At 37.5% G+C, this 26,730-nt stretch overlaps 1 protein-coding gene across 1 annotated transcript in view; it reads left to right on the plus strand.

The window, feature by feature from the left end:
• The window catches only part of HNMT (histamine N-methyltransferase), a 50,124-nt gene that overhangs the window by 21,774 nt on the left and 1,620 nt on the right, over positions 1-26,730 (plus strand). Inside the window, exons 3-5 of the mRNA XM_001156140.7 lie at positions 14,642-14,749; positions 15,793-15,923; positions 18,858-18,951. Of these exons, the coding sequence (XP_001156140.1) occupies positions 14,642-14,749; positions 15,793-15,923; positions 18,858-18,951 (333 nt within the window). The remainder of the gene's footprint in view (positions 1-14,641; positions 14,750-15,792; positions 15,924-18,857; positions 18,952-26,730) is intronic.

Here is a 26,730-nt window from a genome sequence, read left to right on the forward strand (position 1 = left end):
TAATATGTAAAATAAGGAATTAGCTCATATGATTATGAAGGCTGACAAGTCCCAAGATCTGCAGTCAGTAGGCTGGAGACCCAGGAGAGCCCATGGTGTAATTTCTAGTCTCAAAGCCAGCAGGCCTGAAGGCTTGAGACTCAACAAAGGCTGATATTTCAGTCTGAGTCTGAAGGCCAGAAATGACCAGTTCCAGCTCAAGCTGTTCTCTTCTGGTCTTGGATTGATTGGATGAGGGAGGGCAGTCTGCTTTACTCAGTCTACCAATTCAAACATTAATCTCATCCAAAAATGCCCTGACAGACACACCCAGAATCATGTTTATCCAAATGTCTGAGCACTCCATGGCCCAGTAGAGATGACACATAAAAGTAACCATCACAGAAAGATTTTCTAATTGGAAGATAAACACTTCGAAAATAATTAATTTGAATAAATTTTTATAGAAACATTTCAAATTATAGATAAAAAAAGAGAATTAAAAATAACCTATAATTCTATCACCATTAGATAACTCTTGATTTGAATTTGGTGCATATCTTTCTAAACATTGTATATTGAAATGAAGTGCTGTGTATCCCATTGATTTATGCTGATACATACTTGGATTTGCCCAGCTTTGCTAAAATTACACACAAGGGATCAGTTGAGAAAATCAGTTACATCATCATCACAAGCAAGACTGAAAAATCATTAATTTGCCTTGCTATTCACAGAAGGGAAGAAAAGAAAAAAAGAAAGAAAATACTATGATATGTTTGAGTAGAGTTTGTTTAATCATCAAAATTATTTCTCTATTTGTCACAGAAAATGCTGTAGCCTTTGTTTCTTTAGGGAGAAACATTTAATGTCATTTCTTAATAGGGCTTTTGTTAACCCAAACAGCTGTTGGTGTGTATGTATCTAAAGGCCTTAGGGAGGTCAAAAATAAGTAGCCTTCAATCATCAGAGTTATGACCAAGCAATGGTCATGAGAGGTCACATGTGGGAAGAGACTGACTATAAACTGAGCATGTATTGCCCTACTCCCCTTAAATGCCATTTTCTGGATCTCAAGTTTAAGATTCCTAGAAAGTTTTGCAATGTACAATAAAAGTAGATTGCTGCCTTCCACATTTTTTTCACTTACCCCTGAATTTGTTGAGAACTTCTGAATTATTTGACTCAAGTCTAGTTTACTTTCTGTCATTATTTTGACACATTGGTTTGGCTTGTGTTCTCTCTGAAAGCATTTGTAAGGCATTTCATACCTGATTCTGGAAAATAGTCATAACATTGTGGGTCCTGCTCTGAAGGATTCAGTTAGAAAGGACAATGGCCACTTTTTTTTTTTTTTTTTACTTTGAATCTCTTATACCAATGGCTTATGGTTCTATAGGGTATAATAACCCCTCATATGCCTGCAGAGATTAATGATCAAATCAGCTCAGTTATTCAATCCAGCATTTAAGTATCCTTAGTTCTTTTTAACAAACTTGTTGGAAGCAAGCCTTTGCTAGTATATCATATAAATGAAGAAGAGCAATAATTTAGATCAGGAAAGACAAGTGTGTTTCATCTGTGTTGCCAACTCCAGTCAATTGATGGGTAGTTAGTGTCTGGAGGATTCTCATGCTGCTTCTGGGCTCTGTGGGAAAGACCACTAAGATTACCAGCTATGAGTGGTAGAGTTTTAGATGTGTAGGAGTTAGCCAGCTGAAGTGAAGAAGTGAGGGAGACCTTTTAGGCAGAGGAGAAAGCATGGGAGAGGATGGTACATAAAGGAAAGAGGGTAGAATGCAAGCAATTCAGGGCTCCTGGAGCCGCAAAATTCAGAATATAAAACTGTGAGTGATGAGAATAAGGACCAGGCCAGATAGTCTATGTTTAGTGGAGAAGCTTGACCTTCATCCATTTTATAGTCACTAGAAGATTTTAAGCAGGGAAGTGATGGGTTTGCTTAGCAGGGTTTAAAATGGTTATCATGGTAAGTGCTTTGAGGACTACAAGACCAGAGGTAGGCTGACGTTTTAGGATATTATTGCAGTATTCCAAATGTGAATAATCTTGACCTGAATAAGAGCACTGCTAGTAGGGACAGAATTGAGAAAGTAAACTTCTTGATGGCCAGGAAAGGAAGATAAAGGAAGAAGAAACTTTGAGTGATGATGGATAGCAAACAGCATGGGTGAATGTTTCACGAAAAGATAATACTTTAAAACTAAATGTTAAATGGTTAAACAAGACTATAATATGACAGATCTGAACTACTGACCCCCCGTTTTTTTAAACAGGCAAGAGGATTATATACATCTTTTTGTTGGCCGGACGTGGTTACTCACGCCTGTAATCCCAGCACTTTGGGAGGCCAAGGTAGGCAGATCACTTGAGGTCAAGAGTTCGAGACCAGCCTGGCCAATATGGTGAAACCCCGTCTCTACTAAAAATATGAAAATTAGCCTGGCATGGTGGTACGTGTCTGTAATCCCAGCTACTTGGGAGGGTGAGGCAGGAGAATCGCTTGAACCTGGGAGGCAGAGGTTGTAGTGAGCCGAGATTGCACCACTGCACTCCAGCCTGGGCAACAGAGCAAGACTGTTTCAAAAAAATAAAAATAAATATTTTTGTCATTGTTGTTTTATTTTAAAGAAAGGTTTTTTTAAAGGAAGTTTAGGGTTTGCAGATAAATTGACAGCAAGGTACAGAGATTTTCCATACAACCCCTGCTCTCAAGCATGCATTGTCTCCCCATTATATATATATTCCCTCCCAGAATTACAATCTGCTACAATTTATAAACATCCATTGACATATAATTACTAGAAGCTCATAGTTTACTTTAGGGTTTACTTTTGATGTTGTATTCCACGGGTTTAAACAAATGTATAATGACATGTATCCACCATTACAGTATTATACAGAGTAGTTTTACTGCCCCCGAAATCATCTATGCTCCACCCCTTCACATCCACCCCTCAACCCCTGGCAACCACTGATCTTTTCACTGTTTCCATAATTTTGTCTTTTCCAGAATGTCATCTAGTTGAAATCATACAGCATGTAACCTTTTCATATTGGCTCCGTTCAGATAGTAATATGTGTTTAAGTTTCTTCCATGTCTTTTCATGGCTTAGTAACTCATTTCTTTCTTGTACTGAATGATATTCTATTGTCTGCATGTACCACAGATTCTTTGTTTGTTTGTTCTTTTACTTATCAGTTTATATGCTGAAGGACACATCTTGGTTACTTCCAAGCTTTGGCAATTATGAATAAAGCTAATAAACATCTATGTGCAGATTTGTGTGTGACTATAAGTTTTCAACTCCTTTGGGTAGAAACCAAGGAGCTTGATTACTGAATCATATGGTAAGATTATGCTTCATCTTTTAAGAAACTGCCAAACTGTATTCCAAAGTGGACCCAAAGTTACCTTTCCCACCAGCAGCGAATGAGAGTTCCTGTTGCTCCATATCTTTCCCAGCATTTGTTGTCATTAGTGCTCTGGATTTTGGCCCTTCCAGGTGTGTAATGGTATTTTGTTAATGTTTTAATTTGCATTTCATTGATGGCATATGATATGAAATATCTCTTTATATATTTATCTGTCATCTGTATATCTTCTTTGGTGAGGTGTTTAGGTCTTTGGCCCAATTGTTAATTGGGCTGGTTGTTTTCTTATCGTTGAGCTTTAAGAGTTCTTTGTATATTTTGGATAATAATCCTTTATCAGATATGGTCTTTTCAATTATTTTCTTTCATGCTTGTCATCTCATTCTCTTGACATTTTCTTTTGTAGAGCAGAAGTTTTTAATTTTAATAAAGTTCAGCTTATTAATTACTTATTTCATAGATTATGCCTTTGGTTTCTATTTAAAAAGTCATTGCCGTACCCAAGGTCATCTAGGTTTTCCTCTGTGTTATATTTTAGGAATTTTACAGTTTTATGTTTTACACATAGTTCTATGATTCATTTTGAGTTAATTTTTGTGAAGGATGTAAGGTCCTTGTCTAGATTCATTTTTTTGCAGGTAGGTATCCAGTTGTTGCAGCACCATCTGTTGAAAAGACTATCTTTGCTCCATTGTATTGCCTTTGCTCCCTTGTCAAAGATCAATTGACTATATTTATGTGGGTCTATTTCTGGTCTCTCTATTCTGTTCCACTGATCTATCTGTCTATTCTTTTGCCATTACCAGGCTGTTTTGATTCATATAGCTTTATAGTAAGTCTTGAAGTCAGATAGTGTCGGTTCTCCAACTTTATTCTTCTCTTTCAATATTATATTGGAGATTATGGGTATAAATTATTTTTTAAAAATACATGTCTCCTATTTCTGAGGGATACTGAAAAGCAAATCATGTAGAATACAATGTCAAGGAATATTTTATTTTATGATTTTATATCTTATGGATATGTATATATACACACACATATTTATATGTACATACATATGTATATATTCTGAGGGAAAAACTCAAACTTTTTCCTCTGCTCTCACACCACAACAATCAACACAGAAGACTTCTGTGACCAAATGCATGAGTTTTTTTTTTTCACCCAACACCAACCAGCAGATACCTCCAGGTATCTTCCAATTCAATTCAATTCTGATGCTGTCTCCCTGAAAATAATGTCAGATCCCACAGGTTGAGGGCTCAGTCCCACAAGACTGTCCCCTTTCAGACACCAGTTGCAAGTTTGGGCCTCCAGAATTTCTCAGTAGCCAGCTTCAAGTTGAGGTTTCCACAACCCCTCTTTGGGTTTGATTAATTTACTAAAGTGGTTCACAGAACTCAGGGAAACTGGCTTAATTTGCTGGTTTATGATAAAGGATGTTACAAAGGCTACAGATGAAGAGATGCATAGGGTAAGGTATGAGAGAAGGTACACAGAGCTTTCATGCTCTGCCTGGATATGCCACCTGCCAGGATCCTACACATGTTCACTATCTGGAAGCTCTTCAAATCCTGTTCTCTTGGGCCTTTTATGAAAACTTCATTGGATAGGCATGACTGAAGCATGGACAACCATGTAGTAATGTGATTGGACGAAAAGGTTATAATCTAATGCTTATAGGCTGAGTGGGAAAACCCAGTGAGGCCTATCTGTTCAGATTCTTCTTGACCTCTCTGTGCAGCATTAATTCCTCTAGGATATGGGACAGGACCTCCTCTGAAATGAGGTCTTATGACCCTCAATCACAAAGGTGGAAACATGTTATAGTCCTGCCTTGTGTAGGTGAAAGGTTTTCTGAGGTCTGCTCCTGAGGCCAAAAGCACCATAAAATTATAATAAAAGACTATTAACAAGGGCTATGGGAATCATAAGCCAGGAGCCATAGATAAAAACATATATATATATATATAAAATAATATCACACACATATATCGATCTATGCATATACACGCATTTCTATAAAGATACATATATGTATGTAAATAGATAGAAGTAGATATTTATATAGCTAGATATAGATGTAGATAATTGTATTATTTCTTACATATATATCACAATAAGAAATACTATACTTATTATAAAAATAACACAGGGTGGGGCCAAGATGGCCGACTAGAAACAGCAGCGTTTGGAGGCCCCCATTGAAAAAAAACATAATAAGCTTGTGAATACTTCACCAGCAACCAAGGCATCCAGGTTTTCTCATCAGAACCGACTAGGAGGTTGGTGTGACCCACGGAGAGAAAGAAGAACAGTGTGGTGTGGCAGCCCACATGAGAGCCACATGGAGTGGGGGAGCCCCCTCCCCCCCAGCCAAGGGAGGCAATGGGTGAGCGTGCTTTTTCCACAGAATTGTGCAACCCACAGATTGGAAGATCCCACTCGCGAACCCACACCACCAGGGACTAGCGTCCCAACCCAGGAATGCACAGACTCTTAGCTTCTCGGTTGGAAGGAATCTGCTTAAGCCTACAGAACTCCTGGAGGGAGGGGTGACCAGAACTGGGTGTGGCTGCCTGCTGTCAAAGCTATTTGAGCTCCCTGTGGGAGGATCAGCAGCCAGTACTGTGATTTGCATCTGCCTAACACAAAGCTCCCTGGGCAGGGGAAGGGAGGCATCCATCTCTATAGCCCCAGGCTGTGCTTTTCCTCTGTTGGAGACAGGGAGGCTGGACGGCTTGGTCCCAAGACTTGTCCCTCACAGTCCAACACACCTGCTTGCAGTCTGTGGCCAGAGTGCCTCTTCAGGCCTGACCCTGACCCATCCTTCCTCATTGGGTGAGGCTTCCCCCACCAACTCCAGTAACACCAGCCAGAGGCTCAGGGACAGAACCTGCATCTCCCTGGTCCTGTGTCCCTAGGGGGAGGGATGGCTGCAGTCTCTGTGGACCAGCAGACTTAGCCTTTCCTCCTGGTAGTTCTGAGGAATCCAGGCAGCCCAGACAAGTGGGTTCCCCGCAAGTGAGGCACTGTGTTAAACAGGTTCTGTTCCCCATGCCACCCAACTGGGTGAGACCCTCCAATAGAGGTTGTCAGACACCCTATACAGGAGTGCTCCTACTGGCATCAGGCTGGTGCCCCTCAAGGTCAGAAGTCCCAGAAGAAGAAGCAGGCACTCATCTTTGCTGTTCTCCAGCCTCTTTGAGTGACATCTCCAGGTACAGCAGCGAATCAGATAAATAGGTCCTGAAGTGAACCCCCAGCAAACTGCAGCAGCCCTACAGAAGAGGGACCTAACCATTGAAAGAAAAAAAACAAGCAGAAAGCAACAACAACAGCATCAACAACAAGAACAACAAAAAGTCTCCACAAAAACTCCATCCAAGGGTCAGCAGCCTCAAAGACCAAAACTAGACAAACTCATGAAGTCAAGAAAGAATCAATGAAACAATGCTGAAAACCCAAAAGGTCAGAGTGCCTTTTCTCCTCCAAATGATTTCAACCTTTCTCCATCGGGGTAATAGAACTGGAGAGAGGATCAGATGGACAAATTGACAGAAGTAGGCTTCAAAATATGAGTAATAAAAAACTACACTGATCTAAAGGAGCATGTTCTAACCCAATGCAAAGAAGCTAAGAACCTTGATAAAAGGTTAGAGGAATTGCTAACTAGAATAACCAGTTTAGAGAGGAGCATAAACAACATGATGGAGCTGAAAAACACAGCATGAGAACTTCCTGAAGCATACACAAGTATCAACTGATGAATCAACCAAGTGGAAGAAAGGATATCAGAGTCTGAAGACAAGACTAGAGAAAAAAGAATGAAAAGGAATGAACAAAGCTTCCAAGAAATATGGGACTTCATAAGAAGACCAAACCTACAATTGCTTGGAGTACAAGAAGGAGATGGAGAGAATGGAAACAAGCTGGAAAACACACTTCAGGATATTATCCAGGAGAACTTCCTCAATCTAGCAAGACTGCCAACATGCAAATTCAGGAAATACAGAGAACATCATTAAGATACTCCACAAGAAATTCAACCCCAAGACACATAATCATCAGATTGAAGATTGAAATGAAAGAAAATTGTTAAGGGCAGCCAAAGAGAAAAGCCAGGTCACCTACAAAGGGAAACCCATCAGACTGACAGACCTCTCAGCAGAAACTCTACAAGCCAGAAAAGATTGGGGGCCAATATTCAACATTCTTAAAGAAAAAAAAAAATTCAACCTAGAATTTCATATCCAGCCAAACTAGCTTCATAAGCAAAGGAGAAATAAAATCCTTTCCAGACAAGCAAATGCTGAGGAATTTTGTTGTTACCAGGCCTGCCCTGCAAGAGCTCCTGAAGGAAGCACTAAAGATGGAAAGGAAAAGCCAGTAGCAGCCACTGCAAAAACACATCAAAATATAAAGACCAATGACACTATGAAGAAACTGCAACAACTAGTGTACAAAATAAACAAATAGCAGCATGATGGTAGGGTCAAATTCACACATAATGATACTAACCTTAAATGTAAATGAACTAAATGTCCCAATTAAAAGACACAGTCTGACAAATCGGATAAAGAGTCAAGACCCATCAGTGTGCTGTATTCAGGAGACCCATCTCATGTGCAAAGACACACATAGGCTCAAAATAAGGGGATGGAGGAAAATTTACCAAGCAAATGGAAAGCAAAAAATAAGCAGGGGTTGAAATCCTAGTCTCTGACAAAACAGACTTTAAACCAACAAAGATCAAAAAAGACAAGGGCATTACATAAGGTAAAGGGAACAATTCAACAAGAAGAGCTAACTATTCTAAATATATATGCACCCCATACAAGAGCACCCAGATTCATAAAACAAGTTTTTAGAGACCTACAAAGAGAGGTATACTCCCAGACAATAATAGTGGGAGACTTTAACACCCCACTGTCAGTATTAGATCAATGAGACAGAAAATTAATAAGGATATTCAGGACTTGAACTCAGCTCTGGATCAAGTGGACCTAGTAGACATCTACAAACCTCTGTACCCCAAATCAACAGAATATACATTCTTCGCAATGCCACTTGGCACTTATTCTAAAATCTACGACATAATTGGAAATAAAACACTCCTTAGCAAATGCAAAAGAACTGAAATCATAACAGTCTCTCAGACCACAGTGCAATCAAATTAGAACTCAGGATTAAGAAACTCACTCAAAACCACATAATTACATGGAAATTGAACAACCTGCTCCTGAATGACTCCTGGGTAAATAATGAAATTAAAGCAGAGATCAAGAAGTTCTTTGAAACCAACAAGAACAAAGAGACAACATACCAGAATCTCTGGGACACAACTAAAGCAGTGTTAAGAGGGAAATTTATAGCACTTAAATGCCCCCATCAGAAAGCCTGAAGATCTCAAGTTGACACCCTAACATCACAATTAAAAGAGTTATAGAGGCAAGAACAAATGAATCCAAAAGCTGGCAGAAGACTAGAAATAACTATGATCAGAGAAGAATTAAAGGAGATAGAGACCCAAAAACCCTCCAAAAAAAAATCAGTGGGTCCAGGAGCTGGTTTTTTGAAAAAATTAACAAAATAGATTGCTAGCTAGACTAATAAAGGAGAAAAGAGAGAAGGATCAAATAGACACAATAAAAAATGATAAAGGGGATATCACCACTGACCCCACAGAAATACAAACTACCATCAGAGAATACTATAAACACCTCTACACAAATAAACTAGAAACTCTAGAAGAAATGGTTAAATTCCTGGGCACATACACCCTACTAAGACTAGACCAAGAAGAAGTTGAATCCCTGAATAGACCAATAACAAGTTCTGAAATTAAGGCAGTAGTTAATAGCCTACCAACCAAAGAAAGCCCAGGACCAGATGGATTCACAGCTGAGTCCCACCAGAAATACAAAGAGGAGCTGGTACCATTCCTTCAGATACTATTACAAATGATTGAAAAGGTGGGACTCTTCCCTAACTCATTTTATGAAGCCAGCATCTTCCTGATAACAAAATCAAGAAGAGACACAACAAAAAAAAGGAAACTTCAGGCCAGTATCTCTGATGAATATCGATGGGAAAATCCTCAATAAAATACTGGCAAACCAAATTCAGCAGCACATTAAAAAAAATTATCCACCACAATCAAGTCAGCTTCATTCCTGGGATGCAAGGCTGGTTCAACATACACAAATCAAAAATCATAATCTATCACATAAACAGAGCGAAAGACAAAAACCACATTATTATCTCAATAGATGCAGAAAAGGCCTTTGATAAAATTAAACTTCTCTTCTTGTTAAAAACTCTCAATAAACTAGATATTAATGGAACATATCTCAAAATAATAAAAGCTATGTATGACAAACTTACCCAACCAATATCATATTGAATAGGCAAAAGCTGGAAGCATTCCTGTTGAAAACCAGTACAAGACAAGGATGCCCTCTCTCACCACTCCTATTCAACATAGTATTGGAAGTTCTTGCCAGGGCAATCAGGCAATAGAAACAAATAAAAGGTATTCAAATAGGAAGAGAGGAAGTCAAATTGTCTCTGTTTGTAGACAACATGATTGTATATTTAGAAAACCCCATCATCTCAGCCTAAAAACTTCTTAAACTGATAAGCAACTTCAGCAAAGTCTTAGGATACAAAATCAATGTGCAAAAATCACAAGCATTCCTTTACACCAACAATAGACAAACACAGAGCCAAATCATGAATAAACTCCAAATCACAATTGCTACAAAGAGAATAAAATACCTAGGAATACAGCTAACAAGGGATGCAAAGGACCTCTTCAAGGAGATCTACAAAGCATTGTTCAAGGATATAAGAGAGGATGCAATCAAATGGAAAAACATTCCATCCTCATGGATAAGAAGAATCAATATTATGAAAATGACCATACTGCCCAAATTGATTTATAGATTCAATGCTATTCCCATCAAACTACCATTGACATTCTTCACAGAATTAGAAAAAGCTATTTTAAATTTCATATGTAATCAAAGAAGACCACATATAGCCAAGACAATCCTAAGCAAAAGGAAGAAAGCTGGAGGCATCATGCCACCTGACTTCAAACTATACTAAAAGTCTACAGTAACCAAAACAGCATGGTACTGGTACCAAAACAGATATATAGACCAATGGAACAGAACAGAGACCTCAGAAATAACACCACACACCTACAACCATCTGATCTTCAACAAACCTGACAAAAACAAGCAACAGGGAAAGGATCTCCTATTCAGTAAATGGTGCTGGGAAAACTGGCTAGCCATATGCAGAAAACTGAAACTGGACCCCTTCCTTACACCTTATAACAAAAATTAACCCAAGATGGATTAAAGACTTAAATGTAAAACCCAAAACCATAAAAACCCTAGAAGACAACCTAGGCAATACCATTCAGGACATAGGCATGGGCAAAGACTTCATAACAAAAATGCCAAAAGTAATTGCAACAAAAGCCAAAATTTACAAATGGGATCTAATTAAACTAAAGAACTTCTGCACAGCAAAAGAAACTATCATCAGAGTGAACAGGCAACCTACAGAATGGGATAAAATTTCTGTGCTCTACCCATCTGACAAAGATCTAATATCCAGAATTTACAAGGAACTTAAATGAATTTATAAGCAAAAAAAAAAAAACCACCCCATCAAAAACTGGACAAAAGATATGAACAGACGCTTCTCAAAAGAAGACATTTATGTGGCCAACAAACATATGAAAAAAAGCTCAATATCGCTGATCATCCGAGAAATGAAAATCAAAACCACCATGAGATACCATCTCATGCCAGTCAGAATGGCAATTATTAAAACATCAGGAAACAATAGATGCTGGCAAAGCTGTGGAGAGATAGGAGCACTTTTACATTGTTGGTGGGAATGTCAATTATTTCAACCATTGTGGAAGACAGTATGGAGATTCCTCAAGAATTTAGAACCAGAAATACCATTTGACCCAGCAATGGGATTGCTGGGTATATACCCAAAGGAATATAAATCATTCTACTATAAAGACACATGCATATGTATGCTCACTGCAGCACTATTTACAATAGCAAAGTCATGGAACCAACCCAAATGCCCATCGGTGATAGACTGGATAAAGAAAATGTGCATATACACCATGTTATACTATGAAGCCATAAAAAAGAATGAGTTCATGTCCTTCGCAGGGACATGGATGACGCTGGGAGCCATCATCCTCAGCAAACTAACAGGAACAGAAAACCAAATACCGCATGTTCTCATTCATAAGTGGCAGTTGAACGATGAGAGCACATGGACACAGAGGGGGGAACAACAGACACCAGGGCCTGTTGGGGGTTGGGGTTGAGGGGAGGGAACATAGAAGACAGGTCAATAGGTGCAGCAAACCACCATGGTTCATGTATACCTATGTAACAAACCTGTACATTCTGCACATATATTCCATTCTTTCTCAGAAGAAATAAAAAAAAGCACAGAATGTAAGTGCCTATGAGCACAGTGGTATTATTTATTGTCCAATGTAGGGTACTTTAGAGAGTTAGTTGGAGAGAGTAGGTAAAATAATTAAAATTATTATAATTTTTGAAATTTGTATGCATTGAACAAATTTCTCATATTAGTAAATTTATGAAATGTTCTTTTTTAAAAACTACTTCCAAAACTAAAATTCTGCTAATGATATTTTATTAAAAATGAACAAGTTAGGACCAAAAAACAAAAGCAGATGGGCACTAAGACAACAGGTATAAAATGGAAATGTCCCTGACAAACAAGTATGGTCACCCTACTTATGAGGTCAGAAATAGATTTTACGTTCTAATTGACTCTTAAGGAAATAGTTGCATTATCACCTCTTCTTAAACTTAATTTATTTTTGCCAGGAATCCAGCACACATGAGCTTATACTCTAGAGGCTGTTATGCAAACCAATGGTTTCCATATGTCAATTGTGATTCTAGCATTGTGTCCTCTATCAGTGCCCCAGGGAGAGGTACTGTCTGGCTCTGAACATGTCCCAGACTGTGCTAGATATATTTTGCCAACCAGGCCAACCTGAAATGTCAAGGTCCATCTTTGGAGGAGAGCTCATCAAGCCCTGAGAGGATATAATTGCATTTCAGTTATCTTTTTCAAAATGTCGAATTTGAGATCCTCATAATTGATAATTTTTCATTTAAAATGTATGGCTAGGTTAATATGAGGCAAGAACAGAAAATTTTGGTCTCTAGTCTCTTGGGGGCAAGCTGGAATCTATTTCCCATTAGCCCACAGCTATTCTTACCAGCCTTTTGTCTTAGTTATCTTTTTTTCCCTTCAAAATAGTTGCTGAACAGAAGAATAAAAGGCTTTTCATGTCTTTTTAGCATTTGTGATCTTTCTACTTCTTAGTTGAATGAGTTAGAAGAACAAACATTGTAGATTTAGACAAATGTGACTTAAACTTCAGGTATATCAATATCCCTTGAATGTCAACATACTCAAATCACCTAATCCAGTTGGGAATATTAATAATATCATGGAACTTGCTGTCAGGATTAATGAGATGTTCCAGGTAAAAAGCCTAGCACAGTGTTTGGCAAATAGTAGGTGGCCAATAATAAATGGCAGCTATAGTCATCAGTGAAGAAATACATGATTTCAAGTAGGTAGGGCTGGCTGTGAAGAAAATTGTCACATAAGTGACTTCATACTCTATTTCAGCTTCCTTCCCACTCTCCCTCCTTCCCTCCACACACACCATGTACGCCATCTCCTATTGTCAGTACTTGGGACTCTCATATGCACCTGGACCACTGTCTTTTCCTAGTCTAGCATTTTCCTAGTCTAGCATCCTGGTTTATCTTCCTCATCTCTTTCCTTCCAGACCTCCCAGTCTTATGACCTCTGCTTTTGCTTCCTGCTATGTGCAGCCTTGGAAAGTTTCTGCTAATGTCATTTATGCCAAATGTTAAAGACTAACATCATTTTCCTATGCTAATCTTGCCAGGAGGTATTTCCATTTTAATGAAGGTCAACATCATAACCTAAGTGAATAAAAGTGCAAAACATAAGTTGGAGGCATCAGCAATAGGGAGAGAAGAGATATTTTCAAATAGATGTACTCAAGATAACAATAAAAATAATGAACAGCTAACATTTATTCACTGCCAACTTTATTTTGCACTGTGCATTATATGCATTACTTCATTTAACCCTCACAACTAATAAATTAAGTACTATTATTATTTTTATTTTTCTAATTAAAAAAAAAGAAGCTTGGAGAGGTAAAGCAAATTGCCCAAAGTCGTATACGCCGAGTAAGTGAAGAAGACAGGTTTAAAACTCAAGTCCATCTGACTTATTGTCATCTCTCTTACACTATCCCTTAGAGGCTGAATTTTCACCAGGGCAGGGATTCTTGCTTGGAAGTCCTGCCTTGCTCAATATTCTAAGAAATCTAGACTGCTAGTAGTTCCAAATATACTCTTCTATTTTCTGTGTGTGCATCTGTCATCTTGTCCCCTGTACCTGCAATCCCTCACTTCCCCACAGTTTCTGGGCTAACTCCCACTTACCCTGGGAGTGACAGAGTTCATGAGTGATCTTCCCCCATGAAGCATCATCACTCTGGCATCATCTCTCGTCCTCTCCCCATATGTTCTCTTCCCTCTTCCTACCTTGATTCAACCGAGCCAGGGCTATTTCTGTGTCTGTGTCACAGGTAATAGTGTTTATGAGGGCAGATATCTGACATGTTTTTCTTCTTTATTTTACCTGACATATGCTTGTACCCTCTTTTTAATCTGACATTTTCTTTTTGTACTCTTCTGGCCTAGCCTACTCTGCCAGTTCTGAGGTGCATTTTTTTTTCGTATTTTAATACCTCTGATATTGTTATGCTCTCCAGTTGATAAAATCTTAAAATTATAATTGACAGTGGCTTTTTTCTAACTTGGTGAAACAAAAATAAGGGTTAATTTCCTTCTACAATCAACAGCATCTTTGATTTGATGAAATATAGTGATAGATGTTAAAGATCATATAAACGAATGGATGGCACTCACAGCCCTCCTTGAGTCACATTACTATGCCTACTTAGAACCTAGCTGCCCTGCATCATGGCAGGGCAGCAGTTGAACATTATTCTTTATTTATGTTAGGCTTTCCTAGTAAAGGTAGGGCAGATAATAAATCAGCTAAAATTGTTTTTAATCATTTCTTGCTGGAATGATGTGACCTGTCCCATATGTTTATCTTCTAGGTGAAATTGATCTTCAAATTCTCTCCAAAGTTCAGGCTCAATACCCAGGAGTTTGTATCAACAATGAAGTTGTTGAGCCAAGTGCTGAACAAATTGCCAAATACAAAGGTACCTGTAACTCCTGGTCCTCTACACCAGATCCTATCCCAAAAGACTTAACTCAAATTGTTCCCTTGAATGATTAAAAATATAGTTACTGTGGTATGCTTTTCACAAGCTTATTGGGAGAAGAACTGAATTAGTTCTTGGCAGGCATGACTAAACATCTCAAAATGTGAACAGTGTATAATAAACTCCCTTTTCTATTAACACTTCATCCATTCCCCAGTTGTCATCAATGATTACCTTTTGATGTTTATGCTTAAGTACAGATTCATTCATTGATCCAGAATTATTTAAACCAACCTTAAAGAGCTTATGTTTAGTGGGTTACAGTAAAAGTTCACAAACTTTTCCTGGCAAAGGCCAAATAGTAAATATTTTAGATTCAGAAGGTCAATTCAGTCTCTGTCATAACTAATCAACCTGCCATGTGCCACAAAGGCAGCCAAAAAGAAAAACAGGTAAACTAACAAGCATGGGTGTGTTTGAATAAAACTTTATTTGTAAACACTAAAATTTGAATTTCATATCATTTTCACATATGAATTAGCATCCTTCTTTTGTTTTTTTTAAATCATTCAAAAATATAATGATGTGAAACATGAATGGCAGTGACACAAAGTCAGGAAGTAGAACGATATATGTTTTTAGCTTGCGGTTCATACAAAAATAAGTAGCAGGCTAGATATAGTCCCTGGACTGTAGTTTGTCTTCTCCTGAATTATACAAATATATCATCTGTTTCCAATTCACTTTCCATTGATAAAATTCACCAGTTGATTCTTCATTAATACTAAGACAATATAACCTATGTCTGCCCAGGGTTCTTGTAATTATTTATTCCTGACTCTTTCTTTCACCTCTAATTTCATTAAATACTAGAAAACAAAAAAAGCAGTATGAACTCTCTGGTCTCCCAGACATAAGAAAGAAAAATGTTCTTTCTATCTGTTTGTATATAACATTGATTGCATTAAAATTCTAAATGGAAATGGTTTCCACATTTGCAATTAAAATTGATGGTGTGTCACCTCTTCTCTGTATTTTAGAGCTTGTAGCCAAGACATCGAACCTCGAGAACGTAAAGTTTGCTTGGCATAAGGAGACATCATCTGAATATCAAAGTAAAATGTTGGAGAAAAAGGAGCTTCAAAAGTGGGACTTTATTCATATGATTCAAGTAAGAAATTGTATTATAATACATACTCAGAAAGAAGACTTTTCAGAATATATACATAATGAATATCTACTATTCTAATTTTTAAAAGGTAAATGAAAATCTTCTGATTTCTAATTTTACAAGTGACCATGATCTGCTCAAATAAAAGATAAAGATGTTTATTATACTAAGATTCTCTTTAACATTCAAAAAACCAGTTTTCTCTAATCAAAATATCTCTACAGTTATCCATTTTAAAAAATGTTGGCTTAATTCTTATTTCTTTTTTGAGATGGGAGTCTCGCTGTGCCATCCAGGCTGGAGTGCGGTGGCATGATCTTAGCTCACTCTAGCCTCAACCTCCTGAGCTTAAGCAATCCTCCCACTGCAGCTTCCTGGTTAGTTGAGACCACAGGTGTGCACCACCACACCCAACTAATTTTTTATTTTTTATAGAGATGGGGTCATACTATGCTGCCCAGGCTGGTCTTGAAATCCTGGGCTCAAGTGATCTTCCCTCTTCAACTTCCAAAAGTGTTGGAATTACAGGTGTGAGCCACTGCACCCAGTCTTTAATTTATTTTTATATCATTGAATGTTTATATAGAGATTTGAGAATGATAGCATCATAACATATTCTCTAGTGGCTCTAATGGTTTGGGTGGACCAATGTCCCAGAGTGTTTCTGTAGTGGACATATGGTCGAAGGGGCAGGTTAAATGATGCCTCAGTTCAATAAATTTTTACTTCCATCATCCAGATCCAACAAACTGACTCATACATGTTATAGAAAGGGAGTGATGCAAGAACAAAAAACCAAACACCACATATTCTCACTCATAGGTGGGAATTGAACAATGAGAACACATGGACACAGGAAGGGGAACATCACACTCTGGGGCCTGTTGTGGGGTGGGGGTGGTGGGGGGATAGCATTGGGAGATATACCTAATGCTAGATGACGAGTTAGTGGGTGCAGCACACCAGCATGGCACATGTATACATATGTAACTAACCTGCACATTGTGCACATGTACCCTAAAACTTAAAGTATAATAATAAAAAAAAAAGAAAGGGAGTGACTATTGAGTAGATAGCATGGGGCTGGATTTCCAGAGATAACTAATATTTCTGAATAGCATAAGGGATGTATGGGTTTTGGAAGTTGGTTACCATTGGGAAATGTACGTATTTTGGCAATACCACTTGATTAACGACAAAACACTATTTTTCTTCCTGGTCTACAATGATAGTCACCCCAAAAGAATAAACTTACAAGAAGTCAAAGGAAGAAATACTCCAATTTTGTCATATGCAGGCAATTCTATGTCTCTGCTTCTTTAGCTGATGAAATCTTTTGCCTCTCAGGTAGTACTTATCACTGTCCAGGATGCCTAGATATTTCTCTACCAGACTTGCTTTTGTTCCCACTTCCTCACATAACTATTTCATAACTCCCCTGTCTCCTTACTACTCCTGCAATCTCTCCCAGACCATTCATTCCAAGCCAATGACCTCACTTCATAATGTATAGAGAAAATAGAAACTACCAGATAGAAACTCATTTTTTACCCTCTAACTTTGCAAACATAACTGCATTTGTGCATCATCTCCTTCTTCCATCTTATTGCAAAAACCTCCTCTTATCAAAAACCACTCCCTCTGTTTAACCCTGGATCCCATTCTTTTCTCTGTTATAAATGTTGTGATTTCAGGAATCAGCTTCTCTTTCCTATTTCTCTTAAAACTTCCATGTTTGTTCCTTCTTTCTTATAACAACTCTGTTTCCCTCTGCATCTCTATCCTGTTCCCCTCTCTCCATCTCTGTCTATGCCCCATTTTTCTGAGCAGCGTCTCTGCCTCTCTATTACTCATTATAGTCCTCACACTCTCATGATACTTTTACAACCTCACTGTCAATTCAGAAAATTTCACTGTCTTTGAGAAAAATTTAAGGTATCTTCTATGGCCCACTTCCACATTTCTAGACAGGTCATATCGTAGATTGTTAGCCATCATATTGATCCACTATATTTGGGTACCTGCCTATGGTCCCTGTGGTGGAAAATGTGGAGTGTGGCCCCTAAGGCACCATGAGCCATGCACAGGTCAGGTCCATTTTATTTCATTCATTCATATGAAAGAGGCACAGCTAAAGTACTTTTCCTTTGTGCAATGAATTCTCTAAGGACAGGCTATATGGAATATTGAATTCTTGTCCAACAAAGATGAAGATGAGATATAAGAAGTGTCTATGGGGGTGGGGTCCAAAGATGCAAGCCATGGGGAAAAATTTCCCACTGTCAATGCATAAGTCCAAGCTCTGTGCTGGATGGAAAGGCCTGTACTTCACTAGAGATTGATCCAGAATTATTAAAAATGGGTTTCCTGACCCCTAAACACCCTGTGACCAAGCAGATAACCTCATGCTTTATTTAGTCCAACTTCCTACAGAATCTGTCATCATCAGAGGCTGTCACATTTTCTGTGATTTTAAAAAAGCATCTGTGAGCATATGGAGAAGCTAGTGCAAAGGGCTTAATTGTAAAGTAACGTTCCATGAAATGGGGTCTGTTTTTATGGTGCCGGAACCATTTTCTCCCAGAAGAACTGCAATTCACGAATTATAGAATAGGCATAGGATTCATGTCCCCATGTGGAATGGTGACTAAGTGTCTCCAGCTATAAATGTCTGTGCTATGGAAGCCAGAAAGAGTAAATTTAAAACCATTTGACTCTAGTCGAACAAATACCATACTTTTCCATTTCCCCAAATATTTTCTCACATTATTGTTCTATGTCTTCATGCAACGTCTTTAATCTTTAAATTTCTTAAGTGTTTTCTTGGGTAAAAATTCACTCAACTAGAAAATCAAACTTTGTAGGAGTATCTAGCCCAAGCAATAAGACTTCAACATAGAGAAGCAGCTCATTTCTCTTTTTCCTCCTTTCTAGATGCTGTATTATGTAAAAGACATCCCAGCTACCCTGAAATTCTTCCATAGTCTCTTAGGTACCAATGCTAAGATGCTCATTATTGTTGTGTCAGGTAAGTTATTTTCATTGAGCCTGAATTTTAAAACAGCAATAATATACGTATGCATGGATTCCTGTGTTTAAAGAGGCTTATATATTTTGTCTTCATTATGAAATTCTTGCCTTGGCTTCTAATCATAGCCAATTAATTTTCAGAGTATTAGGGAAGTCATTCACAACAGTTCTCAATTTAGAAGGTATAGTGGAATTAAACATCTGTTTACTTCTTTCTTTTGGGAAAATATGTCTTTGTCTTCTATATATGAATCCTTTTTATATAGCTTAGAGTAAATTCAACTGACAAAAGATTTTAAATGAGACTAAAAATAGTAAACATTTATTTTACCTACTTTGTGTCATTGAGTGTTTCTTTTCCCTCTATGATGTTTATTAATAAATAAAGGTTAAACTATTTCAGATGTCATCATTTTTAATTGACTTGCAGTCTTAGAGCCATGATCAACACTGCTTGCTATAGGTTTTTTCAAATGCCTATCAAAAACAGTTCATTTGTTTTGTTTTGTGTTGGTGTTTTATTTTCCAAGGAGGCATGTGAGCATGTCCAGTTGCTGCCAGGGATTTAGTAAGTATCACACAGAGAACCCAAGTAAACATTTTTAGATAATGAAACATTGACATTGTTGAGGACAGTATTTATTACTTCTTTCATTCAGCAATCTTTATGGATTTTCTACCAGTACTTACAGGTTGATTTTAGATACACAGCAGACTCTGTCTTCCTAAGGTTACACCAGACCCCATATTTGACCACCATATGTCACAAAATTGACTTGTTCTTAAATATGAAGAATTGCTTTAAAGATGGCAAGCATGGTTATAGCTTGTAATCCTGGGTTTGACCTTATGTGAAAGTTTGGCAATAGAGAGCTCCTGTACACAACCTCTCCTGCAAGGGAACATTTAGATATACTATTTTTATCTCTAGTTAGTTAAAAATACTCATTTATGTGGGAGAGGTCTCATTTCCCATTTAGAAGGGCTTATGGAAACTGGACTCATCCTACTAACCTCTCTCTGAGCTAGTAAAGCACTATAAACTGCATTTAGAATTGCAAAGTAAACTTAGTTATCAACATTGTAGGCAGCCTATTCTTGATGATATTCATCAATCATACAGAAAAAGTATTGTAGACAGAAATAACAATTCATTGGGAAGTCATGTATTTTTTATCTTAGAATATATTTCATCTCAATGGTAGGTCTAATCTCTTATTTATATTTGGTTCATTCTAACATATTTTCAGAAATTAAGTATCTGAGCACCCAGAAGTTAGCTTTCTATGAGTATATATTACCAATAAGACAAAGCCAGCCTGAAGTTTAGAAGGGAACATGAATAGTCCACAAGTAACTGAGAACTGATTAAGTGCCCTTATGGCTACAGTATTCTGCTGGCTGTATCACGAATGAATTAATTGATGATTATTGGCATCAAGAAATTTGAAGACCAAAATAAACCCAATGAAATGTGTTGTATGTTAATACATGGTGCAAGAATACTGAGGCACTTCTAGCTATGTGAATTTGGTCTCTGCATCTCAGTTTATTCAAGGGCTATTTCTGGACAACCTTCTCTGCATTATATTACATCTTTTCATATATGTGGCTCATAAGTACCATCTGTAAATAAGCATTCATCATAAAAAAATCAAAAGAAAGGGAGTAAAGACTCAACAATCAGTTAGCTTTTTTTGAAAAGTATTTTTAGTCAAAAATTATTTAACCGAAGTATTTGATGATGGAAATGTTTTACTCACTTTCTCAATATGCAGTTAACAATTCTTCATTACTGCTTATAGCACAGGAGACAGCTGTTCCAAAGAGGAAAACATTGTTAATAGAATGCAACGCATAACATTTGACAGATTATTAAAGAGATTCTGATGATCTCCTTCCTTTACCATATCACTTCTTCTGAGAAGAGATTTACACAGCTATAGCCATCTATTTCTTCCTAAAAGAAAAACCACTTCGCAAAAGTAGAAGAAAGATTTCGATATTTTATTTGGGGCTTTCTACGTCTCTCTCTCCTAAGCCTAAGAATGTCTTGGCTTTTTTTGCCTCTATTTGTCAGAATGCTAAGAAAATAAATAAATTAAATATAAGTTAATTTTTTTAAAAACCTACTTTTCCCAATAATGAATACTTTGCAGTGAAAAATAATTCTACCTGAAAAGAGAAATAGAATTGTGAAATATGTTGATCATTGTCATCAATTTAGTAGAACTGGAATGTCCCCAGATTCTCCAGTCCTATTGGCATGTCATACTTAACTCTTAAACATCCAGAATAAATGACGGAGTTCTCATTTCCAGTAACTTGGGTAATTCATCCCCTCATCATCACTCCTTTACTCCTGAGGGTTCCTGGGGGTCAGACTTAAATGTTCCTGGTGATTGCCATCCACTGGGTGCCCCAAGTTCAACTTTTGATTTCTTCTCTCCAAATCTTGCATGTGCTGCAGCCGCCCTTTCTCATCTTGTTTCACATTGTCTTAAACATGGACATAGTCCTACCTCCTTCCTTCTCCAAAACACCATTCTTGCTTTTGACAGATTTTGAGACCTGTGGGGGAGAAAGAGGAACAAAGAACAGAATTCAGCATTAAGGTCCCACCGTGACTCTTTTTCTCACGTTTCTCTTGCTCAATCTGGACACACTTCCGTTGAACCTGCTCTCATAACTTCTCTCAGTCTTCCCTCATATCCTCTTAGTTCAGTGCTAAGATGCCACCTCCTCATTTTCTATTGCAACCCTCTTTTTTAACTTTTATTTTAAGTTCAGGGGTACATCTGAAGGTTTGTCACATAGGTAAATGTGTCCGGTGGGGGTTGTTAAACAGATTATTTCATCACCCAGGTATTAAACCCACTACCCAATAATAATTTTTTCTGCTCCTCTTTCTCCCCCCACCCTCCATCCTCAAGTAGACCTCAGTGTCTGTTGTTTCCTTCTTTGTGTTCATCAGTTCTCATCATTTAGCTCCCACTTATAATTGAGAACATACGGTATTTGGTTTTCTGTTTCTGCATTAGTTATTTAGGCCAATAGCTTCTGGCTCCATCCATGTCCCCAGAAAAGACATGATCTCTTTATTTTTTATGGCTGCATAGTATTCCATAGTGTATATGTATCACATTTTCTTTAACCACTCTGTCACTGAAGGGTTTTTAGGTTGATTCCATGTCTTTGCTATTGTGAATAATCCTGCAATGAACATTTATGTGCATGTGTCTTTATGACAGAATGATTAATATTCCTCTAGGTATATACCCAGTAATGGGTTTCCAAACTATACTATAGGGGGGTACAATAACCAAACAGCACGGTACTGGTACAAAAACAAGCACATAGACCAATGAAACAGAATAGAGAGACCAGAAATAAGGCCGCACACCTACGACCATCTGATCTTTGACAAAGCTGACAAAAACAAGCAATGGGGAAAAGACTTCCTATTCAATAAATGGTGGTGGGATAACTGGCTAGCCATATGCAGAAGATTGAAGCCAGTCTCCTTCCTTATACTATATACAAAAATCAACTCAATGTGGCTTAAAGACTACCTAAAACTATAAAAACCTGGAAGACAACCTAGGCAATACCATCCTGCATATAGGAACAGGCAAAGATTCTGTGACAAAGACACTAAAATCAATAAAAACATTGGCAAATGGCATCTCATTAAACTTAAGAGCTTCTGTACAGCAAAAGAAACTATCAATAGAATAAACAGACAACCTACGGAATGGTAGAAAATATTTGCATAGTATGCATTTGACAAAGGTCTAATATCCATCATCTATAAGGAACTTAAATTTACAAGAGAGAAACAACCCCATTAAAACATGGGCAAAGGACATGAATAAACAATTCTCAAAAGAAGACAGAGATGTGGCCAAGAAGCATTTGAAAAAAAGCTCAACATCACTGATCATTAGTGAAATGAAAATCAAAACCACAATGAGATACCATCTCATACCAGTCAGAATGACTATTTATTAAAAAGACAAAAAATAACAGATGCTGATGAGGTTGTGGAGTAAAAGGAACACATACATTGTTGGTGAGAGTGTAAAGTAGTTCAACCACTGTGGAAAGCAGTATGGCAATTTCTTAGAGAGCTAAAAGCAGAACTACCAGTTGACCCAGCAACCCTCTTATAGAGTAGTTTAAATCCCTTTTGTTCTATTTCTATCACCTAGATAAACCTGTGCACACATGAACTTGTCTTAACAACAACACATTTCCCTGAGATAAATTGTTTTGCCCCCCTCAGGGTATGATGAGGGTGATGGTAGTTTCCTATTTAAAAAAAATAGCAATAGTTGCTTTGTTGTATTAACATAACCAATAGAAATATATTGGTCAGCTTTTGGAAAAATAGATCAAGTCTAGTTTCCAACATTGGAAACAAATTTGATCACAAGAAATTTCCAATCAGACATTTTCATATTGATGTCAGTGAACACACATAGGAATGATCCACAAAGTTACTACTCATTGTTTTCTTTCAATGATGTAGCTTCAAATCCCTATCTGATAGACTAGTCAGTGGAAAGAAAACAAGTTTGAGAAACCTCATCAGCCAAGGTGTTCCATCTACATCCCTCCTTACCCCTGTTTAGGAACCATTGCCTAGCTTGCCTTCTCCACCAGAGCTATAATTCTTTAAACCCCATTTTTCATTTACTAAACAGATTGAAACATTTCCTAAAGTTGAATATTGACCCAGAACTTGGAATGTCTATACCACATTGGTTTACACTAAGTTGTGTTTTTATTAAGATTCTTTGGGTCACTTTCTCAATGGAATTTGCCTCATAATTACCTAAAAGGGAAGATGCTTCTGTGTATGTTCATTTGTTTCAGGGTAATATTGTCATCCATAGCTGCTCTCCAATGCACAAAACTGAGTACTCATGGTATATAGGGAGGCATATAGGGAGATTCATCTCTGTTCCTAGATCTTTGTAAAGACTTTGGCACAGAGACAATACTCAGTAAATATGTTTTAATTGAACTGAATAATTGTTTATTATTTCTGCCTTATGATATCAGAACTACAATAAGCTCTGAATATACATCCAAAAAAAGAGAATATATTTCAGCTAAAACTGACTTGACGAAATCAGAGAACACAGGAAGTTCTGGATATTTGCAGATGGAGTTTAATAAATACGAATAAAAGGCTCAATAAAAAAGACACACACACACACACACACACAGAGCAAATGGAAGCAGCCAGACAAAAGCAATAAAGAACAAACAACTAAAACTATTTGTGTATTTTTAGGGAAAGAAAAAGAAATTGAAATCAGAATTAAATGACAACATTTACTGGTCAGCTTATGGAAATATATTTTGCTTGATGGAAATCAACCTTTCCTCTGTGTTTCTAAATATCCATTACAGAATTACCCCAACTCAAGAGACAGTCATTTAGTGATAACTAGTAGAAGTTCCTGATAATGGAGATGAAATAAATTTGATTTGGGGATAAAAAAGAAGAGACATAAGAACAAGAGAGTTGGATTTCTTTAAAAAATGTGGAGTATCCCACACTAAAATGGTATCAAAGAAAAGTTTTTTTCTGCAAATGTGATAGCCAAGCATCAATTGGGAGGGTTGCTGTTTAAAAGGCAGCCTGTCTAGTTAAGGGAGATGAGCCAGAAGGAGATCACTGAAGCTTTCTGTCTGTCCTCTCCTTACCTGAGTAAGGAAGGAGGCAAATCATTGTGTGTTATTTTTAGTGCAGTGAGAAAAAGAAAATCTGGTTTATATCATGTTGAAAACAAAAGTAACACCATATGTTGTGCCCACCGAGAGCCATTATGATAATGCATTAGTCGGGAAGTGCATAATTGCTTAGCTCAGAAATGGCACCGAGTCACAGCACTGACACCAGCAAATTTTCTGCAATTAGTGTTTGGTTCTTTTTTCTCTGCCAGGTTAAAAATAATAATAATGATGATAACAGAGCCTCTCTTCAACCACTGAAATGCTGATTTTCTTGTAATGTCTTGTTTGCCGGCAAACTCTTATTTAGGAAGACAATCCACTGTCTTTGGAATAAAAGATTTTTAAATAAATACTCACAACCCTCATTTATTTTCATTGAACAGAGGTTTTATTCTTTCTGCTTCATTCCAATTCCACCTTCTCCTAGAGCATATCCTGCAGTTACCTCTCCCTCTTCTGAAATATAAGTAGAACATCAATTATCCTAGGCTATTTATTATTTAGCCTATTATTTGTCTTGGTTCATCTCTTGAGTTAAATTAAATCTACGAACTTTAGCTTAATCCATGCATGAGAGCCAAGGGTCTTTGAGCATTCTATAATCTTATGCAGAACTGTGTGGGTATGTATTGTTTGTGTATTTTTCTGGAGAGTCAGTTACTCTCACTAGATCATAAAGGGGACTTGGGAACCAAAAGTATCTCAAGACATTTAATCCTAGAAGCACAAAGGAAGTATAAGTTGTCTCTTATATTGCTTTTGCCAAATCCAGTTTAACACTTCAGTAACGTTAACTATTGTGTCATGGTTCTAAGGGTCTTTACTTTATTAACTCAGTGAATCCTTGTAGCAGTCTATAAATGGATTATATTATCACCCCTGTTTTACAGATGATAAAACTGAGACACAGGTTCATAAAGTTGGTAAGAAGGAAACCCAGGCTTCATACTCAGGCAGTTGGGTTTTAGAGACCATGGTCTTTATTACTGCCCTGTACTGACTATATATGTAATATGCATGTATTAGAAGGCCCATAAATAGAAACTCATTATTATTATTATAGATTTCTGAATAGCAGGCTTGCTTTTTTAGTCTCAAGAATGCAATCAGTGGAAATACACTAGCAAACTAATTCATGTATTTTATAAGCACTTACTACACATCTTTCATGTGCGTACCATTACGCAATAATTCACTTAAATTATCTCATGTAATGCTTGTAGTTGCATTCAAGGTAAGTTTGATAATCCCCATTTTACAGATGAGGAAATTTAAGTTCTGAGAGGCTAGATAACAAGCCTCATCTCATTCATAAAGCATCAGAAGAAGAGTTCAGCTCATGTCTGTCTCCCTCAGATAAGGTATTCCGTAGCTTCTCTGCAGGGCTAGAATTTCAATTTAATACTACAAACATTGCTAAAAGGTCTTCTAAACTTGGGGACAAGATTTATAGAAATCCACCTAGTTATTGTCAGTCCAAGGCAGCATCTTTTTTTATATAGAGATGAGAGTAAAAAATCATTGATTTGAGTAAATCACCATTTACTGTGCTCTTTCTTTCCATTTTAATTTTCACTGTTAAAGATTCTTGTCTGAATTCCAGACTAACAACTACCTTCCTCATATCACCACCTGAATGTCCAGTAGGTATCTCAAATTTATATTCCTGAAACCAGAGGCCTGATGATACAAAACTGCTCGTCTTCATTCTTCTCTCCAACAATGGCAATTCTGTCTTCTCAGGCGCCCTCACAGAAATTACTGGGGTCATCACTGATTCTTTCTTTTTACCCATATCCTACATCCAAATTGTTGGCGAGCCCTGTTGGATCTCGGAGTATAACACATAAAAACTCCCATCACTTCTCTTCACCTCCCAGCTCACTGGTCTGTGGGACCCACCCCCACCTATCCCCCAGGTGATTACAGTAGCCTTCTCGCTGTTCTCCCCGCCTCTGCCCTTATGCTCCAGTACTCTCTTCCCATCGGTGAGGCCAGGGTGACCTTATTAAATGTATATTGAGTCATT

This window comes from Pan troglodytes, chromosome 13, assembly GCF_028858775.2.
Source record: "Pan troglodytes isolate AG18354 chromosome 13, NHGRI_mPanTro3-v2.0_pri, whole genome shotgun sequence".
Classification (NCBI taxonomy): Eukaryota; Metazoa; Chordata; class Mammalia; order Primates; family Hominidae; genus Pan; species Pan troglodytes.